The 17,117-nt window shown below is 42.3% G+C and overlaps 3 protein-coding genes across 7 annotated transcripts in view; 2 read left to right on the top strand and 1 right to left on the bottom strand.

Annotated features, from left to right (window-relative positions):
* The window catches only part of LOC122402392, a 69,188-nt gene extending 68,809 nt beyond the window's left edge, over nt 1-379 (top strand). For all 3 annotated transcript variants that reach the window (XM_043405132.1, XM_043405133.1, XM_043405131.1), the window contains one exon: nt 93-379. In XM_043405132.1, coding sequence (XP_043261067.1) covers nt 93-239 — 147 coding nt within the window. In that variant the 3' untranslated portion in view covers nt 240-379. The remainder of the gene's footprint in view (nt 1-92) is intronic.
* LOC122402346 lies at nt 240-2,738 on the top strand (the record flags this gene model as incomplete). The annotated part of the gene is made up of 1 exon (XM_043405051.1): nt 240-2,738. A coding segment is annotated over one exon (777 nt), but the record flags the coding sequence as incomplete, so codon positions are not given.
* A 4,012-nt stretch (nt 2,739-6,750) lies between these two features.
* LOC122402393 (chitinase-like protein Idgf4) lies at nt 6,751-13,347 on the bottom strand. Of its 3 annotated transcripts, none has more exons than XM_043405134.1 (6): nt 13,213-13,347; nt 12,800-12,935; nt 12,408-12,661; nt 10,365-10,668; nt 9,447-9,609; nt 6,751-7,604 (listed from the first exon to the last, which is right to left on the bottom strand). In XM_043405134.1, the coding sequence occupies exons 2-6, from the start codon at nt 12,918-12,920 to the stop codon at nt 7,124-7,126; spliced, it is 1,323 nt and encodes a 440-aa protein (XP_043261069.1). In that variant the 5' UTR covers nt 12,921-12,935; nt 13,213-13,347; the 3' UTR covers nt 6,751-7,123. The 3 variants fall into 3 exon arrangements, with proteins under 3 accessions (XP_043261069.1, XP_043261071.1, XP_043261070.1); XM_043405136.1 differs by having other exon boundaries at nt 6,751-7,586; XM_043405135.1 differs by having other exon boundaries at nt 13,075-13,216.
* Nucleotides 13,348-17,117: the final 3,770 nt, after the last annotated feature.

Below are 17,117 nucleotides of genomic sequence, written 5' to 3'. Positions count from 1 at the left end.
ATAAGTGTTCGAAAACGCCATTTGACGAACAGAAAGTTACGATACCCAACTGTCTTCGCGAATAAACACTGACGAGATCCGTCTGTCGGCAGATAGTGATCCAGGTCGGCGAAGAGGTGGACGGCGTAGCGATGGTGCGTTGCGCCGCGGACGTGAGATCGGCGGACCACACCGGGAAAGAGGGCGAGGTGCTGTACAAGGAGACCCTCTGCCCGCTAAAGTATCTCCAGGAGGTGTGACAACAGCCTCGCCATAAAGGCTACGCGGGCGAGCGGCACAATCGAGCGTACCTACGCGAGCGATTCTCCGCCTCCGCCCGTCGAAACGCGGCCGAGAAGTACTACGACTGCCTGCAGTGCGCGGAGCAGTGTCGTCACACGACGAACATTGTCACCAGCAACAACAACAACAACAGCAGCAGCAGCAACAACAACATGAAGCTCGCCAAGACCGCGAAGAGCAACAACCCGATCCCAAAGAACGGCGAAAGAACGAACGACTGTCGAGCGACCAATCCCGTCGGTTCCTCGGCGATCAAGGAAAATCCGAGAGCCCTGGCGCGTCTGGACGAACCGAAGACATCGAAGAACCCTAAGAGCACCAACCTGCCCAGGTCGTTGAAGCTTCAACCTCTCTGTTTGACCCCGGCTAAAAAGAGGTCCTCGTTGGCGCGTCCGGTTCGCGTCCACGACTCGTTTCCCCAGCCCAGGAAGCTGTTGCCCGCTAATTACGCGTTCCAGACCTTGCAGAAGAGAGAGACCAACGAGTCCGTGTACGAAGACGAGGAACACGAGGAGACCAGCTGGCCTATTCGGCTGAGGTTCGAGCAGATGCTCGAGGTGACGCTGCCGCAGACCAAGAAGAGGAGGAAAAGGAAGGCGTCGTTGAGGCTGATGAAGCAACAGCAGCAGAACAGGCACGTCTGCAAGGACACGGAGAGGCTGCTCCGCGTGCTCAGCGTTAACAATGTGGACCAAGATAATAGGTACAACGTCACACGGTGTTCCCTCATGTAGAGACTATAATAGACGATCGCGCGAGGAACCGAAGAGTCGTATGCCTCGAATCCCTCGAACGTTATTCGAGATTCACGGCCCGCGTGATGGCTGACCAAGCTCTGGACGAGTCCTGGAGAAGTCTTGGACGGAATATCGTCGATTTATCGGGGGTGTAATCTCGAGTAACCCAATTCTGTTTCCAACTTCTCGAAAAGTCTCGAGTTTTATACGATTAAGGGCCTTTCGCGCTGACGATCTTGATCGTCCTAATTTCCGCGATGGCTCTCGAAGAGACGAAAGGCTCGAGGACACTCTCAAACGACACCAAACGTCGCGGACGGTTCCGAGAGTGATGTTCGAATCCTCTACTCAAGTCTTTCAATATTTTTTCAACGTTCACGAATAACGTTCAAAGCGACTTGACGAACAGTCTTCTGTAATCGATTGGATTTTTTCGGTGAGGGGAGGGATTGTGTCGCGACAGGGTAACAAAATACTTGAAATTTGAGGAGAACATTACGCGCGAGCGACTTTGTTTCCGAACAAAAGACGTGTTCAAACAAATTTTGATAACATTAGGGGGACTTAATATAGAGACTTAGAAACGTTTCGTACGACGAAGCATTTCACGCGTCCTTGGAGCGTGGGATTTTGACCGTGATTTGGGGGTGAACAAAATAGAAACTCATTCTCTGTAAAGATTAAAGGGCGCGAAGGGACAAAATTCGAATTTCGGTTGCAACGATTGATGATAAAGAAACGGTCAACACCCTTCGAAGGTCTAAGAATATTTTTGACGAATACTTCGTTGCATCGTCGTTCGGGGACGCGAAACGTTGTAATGGAGAACACGTGGATCCCAGAGGAACGGAACGCCCGCGTTAACTAAATTGAAACCACGTCTACGTTATTTACATTCTGTTCTACAAACTGTAAAACGGAGGCTCCTTAAAGTTTTACAAGGATATTCGATGGGTATAAGGTTATGTGATAAACATGAGCATATTTGTGATGTTTTTCAAATAAATACAACCTGCTGTAATATTATAAATATACATATTTGTCTGTTGATGATAATTTCATTCATTGAAGAGGAAAAGCATTGAACATTATTTGGTTTTCTTTCTTCTCGCTCCTCTTTCTCATCCCTGTTTCGCTTCTTCGTTTCCAATCGCGACCTTACTTTTGTTCTCTTCGTATTCTTTTTTGCACCCACGTCCTCTCGACTCCCCCGTTTCTTCTTGAACGCATGAAAATAAAAGAAAACTTGTATAATTCCGTTGAACGAGGCGCAAGATGTTTTTCATACGCGTGCTCGTGTCTCAAGTATCCATATTTATCATATACTTCTCCATTCGTCCCGTCGAGAGACTCTTTAAAAGCGTACGCTTTGTCGAACAGAATGCAGGAGGAACTCTGGTACCCAGCGTATTCTTCAACGCGAATTCGAGGCCCCTCCACGAGCAACCGTTCGAAATCGAATCGAACGTATGGCGGATTTCCAATTGGAAACTCCACCAACGCGTGGTCACGCGTTTCACTAACTAGTAAGAAAGTTCTTCGTTCGATGTGACTCTACGAAAAGAGAGATTGGGTATTTATATCGTTTTTAAGGTAGACAGATAACGACTATGATTTGAGAATATACAGGGTGTTCGGTCACCTCTGGGAAAAATTTTAAAGGGAGATTCTAGAGGCCAAAATAAGACGAAAATCAAGAATATCAATATCTTGACTGAGGCTTCGTTAAAAAGTTAGTAAAAAATTTCAAATCGTTCTGAAAAAATTATTTTCGGTTGCAGGAGTCGATTACAATCATTTTTGGTCATTAAAGATACCCCCGAAATCGTACGCATTTTCGAGAAAAAAATTCCTTAGGAAATGCTTCTCTGTAATTTCATGCGTATCTTTAAAACGTCATAACTTTTGAACGGATTGGACGATTTCAATTTTTCAAAATGCAAATTACGCGTTTCTTAGTGGAGAATATGTGAAAGTTTCAAAAATATTCGAAAAGTTATTCCTTGACTCCGCAAAATGAGAAAAACCCCATAAAAATGGTCCAATTTTCAAATGTTCATAACTCCTACAATAGTGAATATATTTCATTGGAATTTTTTTCTGAAGTAGAGCCTGTAGGTACCTACAAAAAAGTATTAGACAACTTTTCTGTAGGGGGTCAAACAGAATTATTAAAAACCAAAAACGAATTTTTAAGAAAAATCGACAGGGGGTAGGTGCCTAAATTTTACGACGAAAAAGAAATTTCAAATCGTTCTGGAAAAATTATTTTCAGTTGCGGGGATAAATTACAATCATTTTTGGTGAATAGACATATCCCCGAAATCCTACCCACTTTCTAGAAAAAAATTCCAGAAGGTGTGAAATTTTCCGACAAAATTAAAAAATTTCAAATGGTTCTGGAAAAATTATTGTCGGTTTGCAGGGGTCAATTACAATCATTTTTGGTGAATACACATACCCCCGAAATCCTGCGCATTTTCGAGAAAAAAATTCAGTACGGCGGAACTTTAAGCGTTAATAACTTTTTAACGAAGCTTCCATCAACAAATTAGTATTCTTGTCAAAATCTCATTGACTCTCATTAAAATTCTTCCCAGGGGTGGCCGAACACCCTGTATACGAGGGTACGACGATGTCCGAATATATCACCGAACGATCGAAGAAAAAGAAAAGACTACGACGTTGCAAGTATTGCATGGCAAAGTGTTGTTTAAACAACGCTAAGTAATTAGAATATTCGTTTAACGTAAGGAATTTAAGAAGGCTTCTTTTCAACCATCGAGACGAGCAATTTCGAGCGAAACCAAAAATCTGTCTTTCTTTGGAGACCTGATCTCAATCATTAAATCGTTACGAAACGTCAGCGAAAATGGCAAATTGAAACATAACGCGCGTTTGATCCACCAATGGCGATCAACGACGAATTTGATACGAATAATTTGCGAAACGTGAGAAGCGTAGAACCAATCAAAGGTCCCCCTTTCATTAGATCACAAAATCTTCCAAATTCCATCCCATTTTGCAAAAAATTTCCTTTTTCATTCGATTCTTCTCAAGAAATCGAAGATGTGTGAATCTCGAAACTGTTTTTTTTTCTGAGCGTTTTCTCACCGTTCGTGACCATTCTTGTTTCGATCGATGGAAATTTCGTCGTTGAACCGAATGGAAAAAAAAAATACAACTAAGAATTCTAACATCTACACGCTTGCATTTTACAAACTAATTCCGTCCCCAAAGGGTGAACTTTCAACTACCGTGTACTCGTATGATTTACTATTCGATCCCCCGATTGCACAAAACGCTCTGAAAACACTTTGCGTTCCGTATGACGAACTCTTTGATCATTTGGTTGTACGAAACGAATACGAAATTTGTAAAAGACGCGCAACACGTTACGCGACTATTTTTAGCGTACGTTTCGAAAGAAGTTATACTGGATAAATGTTACCGACGATCGAAAGTCGACTGTGCCGCGGGCAACATAAAAAATGATTAAACCATCGTAACAGAGTCATTGCTTTCCTATAGTTTCTCTTCGCTCGCACCGATTCCACTTTCGATCGTCGTTTGTATTTAATAACGCGATATTTTATCTGAAAGTTGACCAATTGCGCGATTCGCATTTACTTGATATGCATTTACGAGCGAGCGTTCGCGAAGACGTGTGACGCGAGTTCGAATTGGAAATTTTATATAGTTTTGGCCGTGGTGCACCGCAAAAGTGTGTTCGAAATCAACGAAAACACTGAGATCCTCGCTTCGACACGTCGCACTACTTCGCGAACGCTGTCCAAACGTATCGTTGAACCTGAGAAATATAGAAACGTTGATGATTTTTCATTCCAGTGCCCTCGAAGCAAGGGAGAACTAAATGTAACGAGTACCTAAATGTCGCATCAGTACGTCGTATTGTACAGTGGGGATCAGCTTCGTAGACGTTTTCAAAGACCCCCCCACCTTTCAATAAAGTAAACGGTACTATGTACGTTTGTGGAAAAAAAAAAATTATTTTCATTCGCCATTTCCATAAAGTGGACATTCGTTATCGAGAGTTTCTAAATAACGATAGATTGGAGACACTGGAAGCTGGTCCCCGGTATATAGTTTGAGACGTAAGAAGAAGAAAGGGGTCCACTGAAACTCTTCCTCCTTTTGTTAGCTAGAATGTCGCGGATCGAACACATCGTCCAGACATTTCTTCCTGAACGCGTAATTACGAAGTATCAGGAAATCGGGGACGAGTCCAAACTGTAGGTTCTACCGGTGACACGCACGTTGCATTTCCATGTCGAACGATTTCGAAGCACCTGGAAGCACTCGAGGGAACGTTCCACGTAGAAGAAAGTCACGTCTGAGATCTCCGCGTACTTATTTTTTCACTGTCCGACTCCAGACGTCACGCGACTGCTACGAATAGTCGACCGATATGCTTTCAAACAACGTAATCTCGCCGAGCGTGTCCTGTTCCTGCTTAGAATCCTTCGGATTTACCTCGACCGAGCCAAACTCGTTCGCGAATATCAGCTATAGACGCTTTTCATTTGTTTAAATACACACCAAAGCCTTCTTTAACATTGCAACTTCTCCTTTCCCTTTTTGTACATATTTTCTGCTTTCGTCCATCGTACTACGATCGTTATATTCCTTTGTAGATAGAGCTTTCCTCGAAGTTAGGAAGTCGATATTATTAAAAAAAGGAAAACTTTGTAGCCTTAAAATTGTATAAATATAGTCTTTTCTGAGGTTCGCGAACGAGTTCGCGCCAACGATTCGCGACGATCGAGAATCAGAGTAGATTAGGATTAATCAGGGATAACTAATGTGTTATTGTACGTTGTAACGCTACACATATTATATTTCATTATATCGTATGCCGTAATGTAACGAGTGCCCTACCCCTGTTGAAGTGTATATCGAATTATTAACTGTACTATAGTGTGTAAGCTATTCCAACTACCATGCCCAGTATTTTCTAAGTATTATAATTAGCAAGTTGCGTTCGTGTTGTTACGGCCGTTTCTGGTCTGCTGTTTTGCTAAAAACTATACAACCCGTAATCGTTGCTTTCTCATTGTAAAAGCGACGCAACCGTCGAAATATATGTTTGTTGGTATTCGTCGGTGGAAGTATACTCGAACTGCGTTCAATGTTTGATACTTACGTTCATCCCATCGATCATGGACCCCGAACCTTTGCGATTAGTCCATCGAGACCCCTTTGCTTCTGGTTTTCGGAACCAAACTCTCGTTTTGCGATAATTTACGAGTGGTCCGTGTGAAACAGCAGTCCCGAATGACGGAACAAAGTGGATAAAAATTCAACAACACCGCGTGCACCGAACCAACATGCACAAACGTTTGGGTAATCAATCGAAACGCCGCGAGGATTCGATCGAGGCGAACGACGGGACGCCCTCGATCAACGAAATCGCGGAACCGAATCGATCGTACAAGAAGATTTCAGAAAAAAAAAAAAGTTTTTGTGTCTATGTATGAGAGTGGCTGCGGCTAAAGCTATGTCTCGTGTGCCATAACTCCTAACGTTTGATATATTTACCGAGTTTAGTCTATTTACAAGAAAACCTTTCGTACACGCCCGAGCAAATGTGTTTAACCGAATTCATAGACTGCACGAAAATATATTACCTATACATACGACAACGTCTCCGATCACTTTCCTGAAAATTTCAGAATTTCTCGAGGAGTGGGGAATAATCACAAAAGACCAGTTTCGAAAAGTATAATATCTATTTTACGTGCTCTGTTTTGGGTTTTCTGCTAATACATACGTCTTGGGAATATAAAAAAGTGTCGAACAATTGTAAAGATTACTTTCGAGAACAAATTCGAAAGTTTTGTAAAAGGAAAAGGAGGAACACTAGGAATCCAGACGGAGACCATTCGCAGAAATTCTTGGAAATAACGTCACTGCAAGAGATGGCACAACCCCCGGCGGAATTTGTTCGAAAAATTAAAAAAAAAATTGTTAACAATCCCCTCTTTCCTTCCTCTCTATTCTGGTAGCCGCGAATTAAGAAGCGGCGGGAGATTTAAAATCATTCCGGGGAACTTGGAAATTTTTCTGGAAGAGCGTCGCGATTTTTACAACTTGTATTTGGCGCCTCTGATGATGGGGAATTTGTCCCCGGTGCAGATGCCGCGGAAATCGTCCAGGGACAAGTCGAAAATGGCTATGCCGCCCAGACCCTTCGCTTTGGCGTACGCGGCCTTGTTTCCAGCCGTGTCTGGGTCCTCGTATCCGACCCAGATGCCATCAGCGCCGCTGGCCTCGTCGTACGGCTGGAAAGCGTAGCTTCCATACTTCTTCGATGGGTCCCCAACGCGTCTCAGGCGACCAACCGCGCTCTCCGTCAATCTGCTGCACACCTCCGTGTAGGAGAGTACGCCTGGAATGTTGGTGTGGGGCCCCTCGGCACCTGGACCGTCGGTGACGATGGGTGGCACGCCTGATATTTGGCTATCCGACGTCAATTTCCAGGTCCTGGCGAACGTCGGGATGCCCACCACGATTTTGGAGCTCGGGGTACCGTTCTCGAGCCAATACCTGGAGGAAGAATCCATACTTCGCGGATATTTTTGGTTCGTCTTACGGGAATCGACATTTTTAAATGTAATTTGGGGCTTCCACGAGTTGTGCTTCGAGTTACACCCTAAAATTTTCAATCTTGTGGGGTCCTGTTGATGAGATCGGAAAAGGAAAGGAGAGCCCTTGCGAGAAAGACAAGAGCGTGGCCCTCTGGTGGCGAGTACTGGAGGCGATGGACCCCACGATCTTGTGTATATGTTACAGTGAAACACCGAAATCTGGAGAATGTCGACTTTCACCGGTGAATGTCAACATTCACATAGTCGCTTAGTGTATGTCCGAAATATTTGCTAAACACCCTTATTTCTGACTTACACCGGTAAATGTTGACATTCACCATGCACTAATGGTGAGTGTTGAACATGTTGGAGATTTATATTTTCTTCTCCGTAATTCAGTCGCTATAAAACGTCACAAGGGTGACGTAACTTTTTCGCCTCTCTTTCTGAAAGGATCTAACCCAGACCTAACCCAGACCTAACCCAGACCTAACCCAGACCTAACCCAGATCTAACCCAGATCTAACCGAGATCTAATCCAGATCTAACCCAGACCTAACCCAGACCTAACCGAGACCTAACCCAGACCTAACCGAAATCTAATCCAGACCTAACCCAGACCTAACCGAAATCTAATCCAGACCTAACCCAGACCTAACCGAAATCTAATCCAGACCTAACCCAGACCTGACCCAGACCCTAGATTTGGGTTAGGTCTGGGTTAGGTCTGGATTAGATCTGAGTTAGGTCTGGGTTAGGTCTGGATTAGATCTGAGTTAGGTCTGGGTTAGGTCTGGGTTAGGTCTGGGTTAGGTCTGGATTAGATTTGAGTTAGGTCTGGGTTAGGTCTGGATTAGATCTGGGTTAGGTCTGGGTTAGGTCTGGGTTAGGTCTGGAATAAGTCTGAATTAAGTCTGGGTTAGGTCTGGGTTAGATCTGGGTTAGAAAAAGGTCACGATTTACTGCAGTATCCATTTAGTATAAATTAGGGTATCGGAAAAAAAATTAAGAAAACGTTGCTCGCGTTATCAAAGCTTGCATAAGACTGACAAAGCTGATTGACTCCGAGCAGAACAAAGGATTTGGCAGGAGAGAGCCAGTCGCTTGTTTTTTGACTCTTCTGTTTTGGACCTCCAGCAGAGCATATCTGTGATTGTCGACACACACCGGAGAGGGTCCGAATGTACAACAATGTAATGAAATATTCGATCTTTCACCGACGTATTTGGTATCTGTTGACATTCACCGGTGAAAGTTGACATTCTCCAATTTCGGTCATTCACGGTAACATATATGTATATTCTTGTTGAAATTTGCAGAAACGGAGTATACCATATTTGAGATCACGTTAACAATTTATGTGTCCTTAGAAACAGTTGAATAATATTTATTCTAAAGAAATGAACTACAGAAAACTGATTCGTAATTATAGAACCATTCGAATGTCGTTTTCTGTCGATATTTCGTCAGTGGAAGTTTGAGGGTGGAAACCACTGTGCAACCATAAAGCTACTGTCTTATAGTTTAAGAAAAGTGCATGATTTCTTGTTCCACTCTCACGCTGGTTCCAATTATAACTATAATAGTTAATGTTTTTAATATTTTATTTTCAGCCATCACAGTGGTTTCCGGAAAAATGCAAACTTTTGAGAATACTTTCCGTTTTTTGGCAGAATATCGTTTCTACACAATTTCAAATATGGTACAGATCGCTTTTCATTATTTCAACAGTAACATATAAAAATCGAAAATTTTAGAGTGACTTTAGCAGTGGTTTATGCAGTCTAGTCTGATGTCTATGGGAATAAGTAATAATCACCTGGTTGTCCTGTCAACATTGTCGTCGAGAACGCGTCCGAAGCTTTCGTAAATCGGCGCCGGGTAGTCGGCCTCCTGGGGATTGCGAATCGGTGTTTTCTGATCGAACGTGAATAGATGGACGGCGTCGATGTTGGGCGCCAACAGTCTCGCGTCGTAGTAAACTAAAAAAAGCAACAAAGTCACCACCTGTAAGATTTACAATTCCATTTCTCGTAATTTGAATACTGATTCAATGAATCATACTTCGGGAAAATCTAGGACGAAACACAGAAATATCGTATCCAGTGCTTGAATTTTAAATGCAATTCGTATTAACGATTTTGTTTATATTAAAACACCTCGTTTCAGGGACTATATTGCACGTAACGTTCAATATTTAGGGAACTTGACGATGATTACCAACGTGTCGTAACACGTAAACAAGAGTTTCGCCACTTTTAAAATAACTCTTTAAAATCTTTAAAATTCGTGTTAGTACACAGCTCAAAATTATAAGAGTATTCATAGATAGCCTGAGTAATAAATTGTCGACTATATCCTGCAGAATATTTAACAATTCTGCCAAGTGTTAACCAACGAACTTCGAGGCGTCGTTAAGAAGTGTTATTCCCGCAACACTTTTCATCAGCAGGAGCGAGAAAATTGATGTTAATGACTGGTAACAACGACGACGATTATTTAGAGACGAGCCTAGCAGCGTTCATAACTTTCCTGATTATTTAATAGAGGCCTTGGCAACTGGACACGTGAGAGAATAATCCACAAGTATGTTTAAGAAGACCGTTGAATTTAGGATTTAAACTACACGTATAATAGTACGACGCAATCGCCTGTTTTTGAATTTTTCAAAAATACTTATTGCTTTCTTAGATATGAAGCTATCGTGGAACATAATGCAATCGATAAAGGTACTGACTGCTGCTGTTCACGTGGGGCAGAACCGTGACCGTCAGGGCCTTCAGTTTGGGCCTCAGTTGGGCCTTCAGGTCGCGGACCATGATGGTGAAACCGTCACGGTGCTCCTGTTCCTTGTCATCTTTGAATTTTCCATAGCCGAAGGTCTTCTTCACGCCGTGCCAGAACGAGCCCAACGTGCTGCGTTGCTTCTTCACTTTCACTTCCGGAAACTGCCAGGCAAGATCGATCCCGTCGAAGTCGTAGTCTTTCAACATCCTGTTCACGGAGTTGATGAACTTCGACCTCGATTCCGACGTCTCGGTCTGCGGGAGATTCGAACAAACAACATGAAAGCACATCGAACGAATAATCGAAGTACAAGAATTTACTAATACAGAATATATTCGATAATGATTATGACATAAATGCGCTATTTTACTACTGTACTTGCTACTATTTTTTGTATTCAAAATTTAAGGACTGTTTGCTTTAAAAAAATTATTAACTCGACGGGGATTCCAACCCAGACCAAAAGTTTCGTAGTTCATTATCATAGTTAGTCATCATCCTACCCAAAACTAATTCTGTAAAGTAAATTTAAATAATTCTTTTCTCGCATATCAAATTTTAAATCAAAATATCACGAAAACGAAGACCCATTGTGAAGAAACCTATCAGGGTTTTTTGATACTACGTATACAGGGTGTTCGACCCCTGAGAAAAATTTTAATGAAAGATTCTAGAGGCCAAAATAAGGCGAAAATCAAGAATATCAATTTCTTCACTGAGGCTTCCTTAAAAAGTTATTAAAAAATTTCAAATCATTCTGAAAAAATTATTTTTGGTTGCAGGGGTCGATTACAATCATTTTTGGTAGTTACACATGCCCCCGAAATTCTATGCATTTTCGAGAAAAAAATTCCCTACCTAAAATCTAATGTGGAGCCAAAAATGCTACCCTGAAATTTCATGTGTATCTTTAAAATGTCATAACTTCTGAACGGATTGAAGAATTTTAATGTTTCAAACGGCAAACAACGCGTATTTTAGTGGAGAATATTTAGAAATTCTAACAATATTGAAACAGTTGTGCCTTGACCCCGTAAAGTTAGAAAAACCCCATAAAAATGGTCCAATATTCAAACAGCCATAACTCCTGTAATAGTGAATATATTTCATTGAAATTTTGGGGGGAAGTAGAGTTCATGGATACCTGTAAAAAAGTAGTAGACAACTTTTCTGTAGGACGTCAAACAAAATTACTAAAAATCAAAAACGAATTTATAAGAATAATCGACAGGGGCTTTTTTCCACAAAATTAAAAAATTTCAGATTGTTCTGGAAAAATTATTTTCGGTTGCAGGGGTCAATTACAATCATTTTTGGCGAATAGACATACCCTTGAAATCCTGCGCATTTTCGAGAAAAAAATTCTAGAAGGTGGGAAATTTTTCGACAAAATTGAAAAATTTCAAATCGTTCTGGAAAAATTATTTTCAGTTGTGGGGGTCAATTACAATCATTTTTGGCGAATAGACATACCCCCGAAATCCTGCGCATTTTCGAGAAAAAAATTCAGTACGACGGAACTTTAAACGTTAATAAATTTTTAACGAAGTCTCCATAAAAAAATTAGTATTCTCTAGAATCTTCGATTAAAATTTTTCCCAGAGGTGGCCTAACACCCTGTATACTATAACTTGCATCTGCTGTCGTTTCAAAAGCAATGTCCACGACTGTAAGGTCCCTTTTTAGTGAATATAGTTTGAGAAGTTGTTTAAAATTTATAAAAAAATATTACATCGACGAATATTCGAACCCAGTACCAAAAGCTCTGCCATCTTAACCAAAATAAGTTTAAATAATCCTTTCTTACGTGTACACCAAACTTTACATCAAAGTATCTCGAAAACGAAGACCCATTGTGAATAACCCTATCAGGGTTTGGTGATAAAATAGTTTCAAAAGCAATGTCCACGACTGTAAGGTCCCCTTGTCGGCGCAGATAGATTAAGTAGTTTAAAATTGATGAAAAATCGACGAATATGCGAGGATTACTCACAACGGCCAGGTACTTGTGGGTGTCCTCCACAGGATCAGCATTGCCACCGATGCCAAGATAGACCTTCAGATCTGGATAGTCTCTCCTCAATTGTGTGACGAGCCTGTAGTAAGCGTATCCAGCCCCAGTGTCGAGATTAGGATTCAAAGAAAGAACCTCGAAATTTTCGGGGGAGATGCCCGCGAATCCGTAGACCAGGTGAGTGCAAAGGGACAACGCTGGACGGACATCGTCCAATTGGAATTTTCCAGGGCCTAAAATCCGGGCAGCCAAACGAATTTGAAAAGAAGTTCTTCTTGGAACCAGCCTTCTTAACATTCACGACGAATCGACGATGAAAGATTCATCGTTTCGAAATTGAAATTTCACCAGAATTTATTCGAAAATATTACCTTGTCGCTCGAAGGCCGTGCTGTTCCAGTAGCACACGACCTTGTTGTGTTCGTGTGGGTCGACGCTGAGCACCGATTGGGCACACAAAGCCGCGAACGCGGCGAAAATTAACACTTTCATATTCGCTGACTGGCTCTGAAAAACAATACGTGAAATCGGTTTAATATTCACAGCACTTTCGAATTCTTTCGACTTCTTTGCATATCAGACGACCGAATTGATCATTCCCTAATAACTCGATTCAAAGGACAATATTCTATAAATTGATACAAACCGCGATGCAAGATTCACTGTACGGTGGTGAAACGGAACGAGGTTACGTATGAAAATTATTTTTGCACCGAGAGTATGTTCACCGCTGCTTAATGGCCGAACGAAACTAGTAAAACGAGTCGATGAAACAGAGTCTTACCTTTACGAAAGCAAGAAGCAAACTGCCTGGAACAATTTCTTCGTCAGGGACTTTGATACCTTGGCGCGATCTTTACGGAGGTAGTGGGGCTCGTAGATCTTACGTCACCGTAACGATCTCCGAGAAACAGTTTCTCCGACTATTCGCGAACACACGTCGTGTCTTGTTGACAAGGAGATCCGAGAAATCAAGGCCAGGGGTCCCCAAATGTTTCTTGGAAGCCAGATTGAAAAATTGGTCGTGATCAACTCGGACACGTGATCGATAACACTCACCGACGAATAAGCAATTTCTTCTGCGATCGTCATCCTGTCACACGTTAATCATTACATCTGGTTCGCGACACTTTGTGAAACCCCACGATATTCCCTAAAAATGGCTAGACTTAACAACAAGTTAATTTAATTTTACGTAAATTTTACGTGCAGTTAAAGTTACGTGTCTCGAATTACAAAAGGAACGTGAAAGAATAAAGGTAGTACTATGGCGGTAATGGATATTACCGCTCTGGATATTATTCTTCTGTCTTGCATTGTAGTATGAGAATTCATTTTACAATTTTTTTCTTTTTTTTTTTAAATAACAGCGCATTGCAATTGCATATTAGAAATCTCGCGTTGGGATCTGTTAATCGAGATGTACATAGTTCTATTAGACGGTCGACGAACTGTCAATAATTTACCCACTCTATCTGTGGTCTCTTAGTCACGAACACCGAGTTATGGTTACACGCATTGTGTCGTCCTGAGTCATCCTAACTTCCGTATCGTACGATACAAATTTCAAACAACGAGCACGAGATAAACGTTTGTCCGTCGCTCGTTGAAATGTAAATTTCTAATTCGATACACAGTCAATTACAATACTCCGGTAAAGTCTCTATTTCGAGTGCTCTGCTTTATGCAATAAAAGGTTGGATAATCTCTTTGGAACATTCTCGATTCACGATTCGACGTAGCAGGAATTTGTAAACATTTTTTATCTTCAATTCCTTTTGCAAAAGCATCTCCTGGGCTTCGAGAAATCTGAATCGACCCTGGTTCGTTCGCTATCGATGCCCAACGATCGATCGATCTCAGACTTCACAACGTTTCCAGCGATATTTCTTGACTTCCGTTCGAGGAAAATCTCGATCGCGGAGACCCAAGAACGCAGTTTGCATCGTGCTTATACGCCTTGTTTACTGTATTATCTTGTATATTATTCCGCTCGTAACACGTTATCTGAAATACGATTAATTCTACATTAATTTAACGATACTCGAGCGCAGTGTGAAATCGCTCAACCTCTCGTTAGGGTTATCGCGTTAACAACCAGACCTCGGGCTGTGACTCCCAGAGTTTCCAGCTAACTTCTCTTTCGTTCGATAAACATTACAAAACACGTCCACGTAGCGATCCGTTTGTTCTTAGCACTGCTACGCGACTCGACGGGCACGTGACTTTTTTTTATCGACTGCAAAAAGCCCGAGCGGATGGGAATGTTTTATTCAAATTTTCTGGTTTCCTTCCCGTTGCGATTCAAAGTCTTCCCGAAGGTCAAGGTTCTCAAGGAACAACAATATGGTAATAGAGTACCGAAGGAAACTTGCTGTACGCAGAATGAAAGGAAGGAAGTTTCCGGTGTCCTGCTAACGAACTTTATCGATAAAGTTTGGCACTGCTTTGCTGCGGGGTAGGAACTCGAGAGAATCGTACGAGGATAGTAAAAAGGAAAGTATTTTTTATTTTCCGACCTATGTATGTAGACGAACATAAGCAAGATACTATAATGAAAAAAATTTTGTGAAATTTTTCTTACGGAAATACACCGTTTTAAGACCCCCCGATCATATTTGAATTATTGAAAAAAAATAAATTCATTTTTATTATTCCTATATATGAGCGTACATATGTATATAATTTCAGATATCACTTCTGATACATCTGGCAACGAATAACCATTACTGCTGGCTACTGCCAGCCTCTCACAGCCTCTGCTGGCTTCTGCTGGCCTCTGCTGGCCCCAGCTGACCACTGCTGACCACACCTGATACTTCCGACAACGTATAACGATTACTACTAGTAACTGCCAGCCTCTCCCAGCCTCTGTTGGCCTCTCCTGACCTCCGCTTATATTTCTGACAACGCATAACGATTATTACTGACTTCTGCCAACCTCCGTTGGCCTCTGCTGACCATTGCTGATCTCTACATGCCTTTACTGGTGGCTAACTTGAGTTAGCAGGTAATGACATAAAATTGTTTTATCTAGTTACACCCCTTTTTACCTGAAGTATAAGGTACGACTAAATGTACTTTTGAATTTTCCTACAGTCCTCCGCTAGCCTCTGCTGACCGCTGCTGACCACTTCTGATACTTCTGACAATGTATAACGATTACTATGGGGTACTGCCAACGTCTCCCGGCCTCTACGGGCTTCTGCTGGCCTCTGCTGACCACCGCTTATATGTCTGTCAGCGTATAACGATTACTAATGACTTCTGCCTGCCTCCGCTGGTCTCTACTGGCTGCTGCTGACCACTCCTGTTACTTCTGACAACGTATAACGATTACGACTGGCTACTGCTAACCTCTCCCAGCCTCTGCTGGCCTCTGCTGACCTCCGCTGGCCTCTGCTGACCACTGCTGACCACCACCGATGCTTCCGACAACGTGTGACGATTACTACATGTTACTGCTTGCCCCTGCTGGTCTCTGGTTGTCTCTGCAAGCCTCTGCTGTCCCCTGCTGTCCCCTGATGACCCCTGCTGACCCCTGCTGACCACTGCTGACCACTGCTGACTCTTGTTAACAACTTCTGCCATGATATATATGTATTAGAACATTGTATAATGTAAATCTATGGCAATAAATGATATAATTACAAAGAATTCTATGTGTTCTCATCATTTTTTACCTTTCTTCTCCTCTCCAAACCATTACCTTAGTTATAAGACTCCCTGAAACTCCTTGGTTTCCCTGAACCCACTAGGAAGTCCTGAAACACCTCGGAAGTCCTGAAACTCAGAACTTTGCTAAAAATTCAGGGTTTCCAAGAATTTTCGGCGTTTCCAAGAAATTCCAAGAGTTCCCAGTTGTTTCAGGGCTTTCCAGCTGTTTCAGGGCTTTCAAGCTGTTTCAGGGCTTTTTCGTTGTTCCAGGGATTTTTCGGGGTTCCAGGGGGGTTCAGCTGTTTCAGGGCTTTCCAGTTGTTTCGAGACTTTCCAGCTGTTTCAGGACTTTCCAGTTGTTTCAGGACTTTTTGACGAAAAAAATGAATTCTCGATTTTGCCAACAGGTACGAGAGTGACGATTACAGAAATAAAATTTAAAAGTTAGTTTTTGATTTTGGCAGCAAGTACAAGAGCTGGACACTTTGGGAATCCAATTTTAACTGGAAAAACGGTCCCTTAAAACTAAGGCAATGATTTGGAGAGGAAAAGAAAGGTAAAAATGATGAGAACACATAGAATTCTGTTAAATTATATCATTTATTGCCATAGAATTACATTATACAAGTCTTGAATACTTATACATCATGTCAGAAGTTGATAACAAAGGTCAGCAGTGGTCAGCAGTGGTCAGCAGGGGACAGCAGGGGACAGCAGAGACTTGCAGAGGCAAGCAGAGACCAGCAGGGGCAAGCAGTAACATGTAGTAATCGTCACACGTTGTCGGAAGCATCGGTGGTGGTCTGCAATGGTCAGCAGAGGCCAGCAGAGGCCAGCGAATGCCAGCAGTGGCAAGGAGTGGCAAGCAGAGACCAGCAGGGGCAAGCAGTGGCAAGTTGTAATCGTTATACGTCGTCAGAAATATAAGCAGAGGTCAGGAGAGGCCAGCAGAGGCTGGGAGAGGTTAGCAGTAGCCAGTCGTAATCGTTATACGTTGTCAGAAATACCAGGAAAGGTCAGCAGCAGCCAGTA

This window comes from Colletes gigas, unplaced genomic scaffold, assembly GCF_013123115.1.
Source record: "Colletes gigas isolate AHSC1104 unplaced genomic scaffold, ASM1312311v1 Colletes_gigas_Sc00035, whole genome shotgun sequence".
Lineage (NCBI taxonomy): Eukaryota > Metazoa > Arthropoda > Insecta > Hymenoptera > Colletidae > Colletes > Colletes gigas.
The sequence above is the reverse complement of the archived record's forward strand: the minus strand, read 5'-3'. Positions and strand labels throughout refer to the sequence as shown.

What these genes read in the sequence shown, in the direction of transcription:
- LOC122402393 (XM_043405134.1), bottom strand. Translation starts at nt 12,920, where the DNA reads ATGAAAGTGTTAATTTTCGCCGCGTTCGCGGCTTTGTGTGCCCAATCG. An exon ending in GCCCCACGTGAACAGCAGCA is followed by an intron (nt 9,610 to 10,364) that starts GTCAGTACCTTT and finishes TGCTTTTTTTAG; the next exon opens with TTTACTACGACGCGAGACTG. An exon ending in AATGTTGACAGGACAACCAG is followed by an intron (nt 7,605 to 9,446) that starts GTGATTATTACT and finishes ATATCCGCGAAG; the next exon opens with TATGGATTCTTCCTCCAGGT.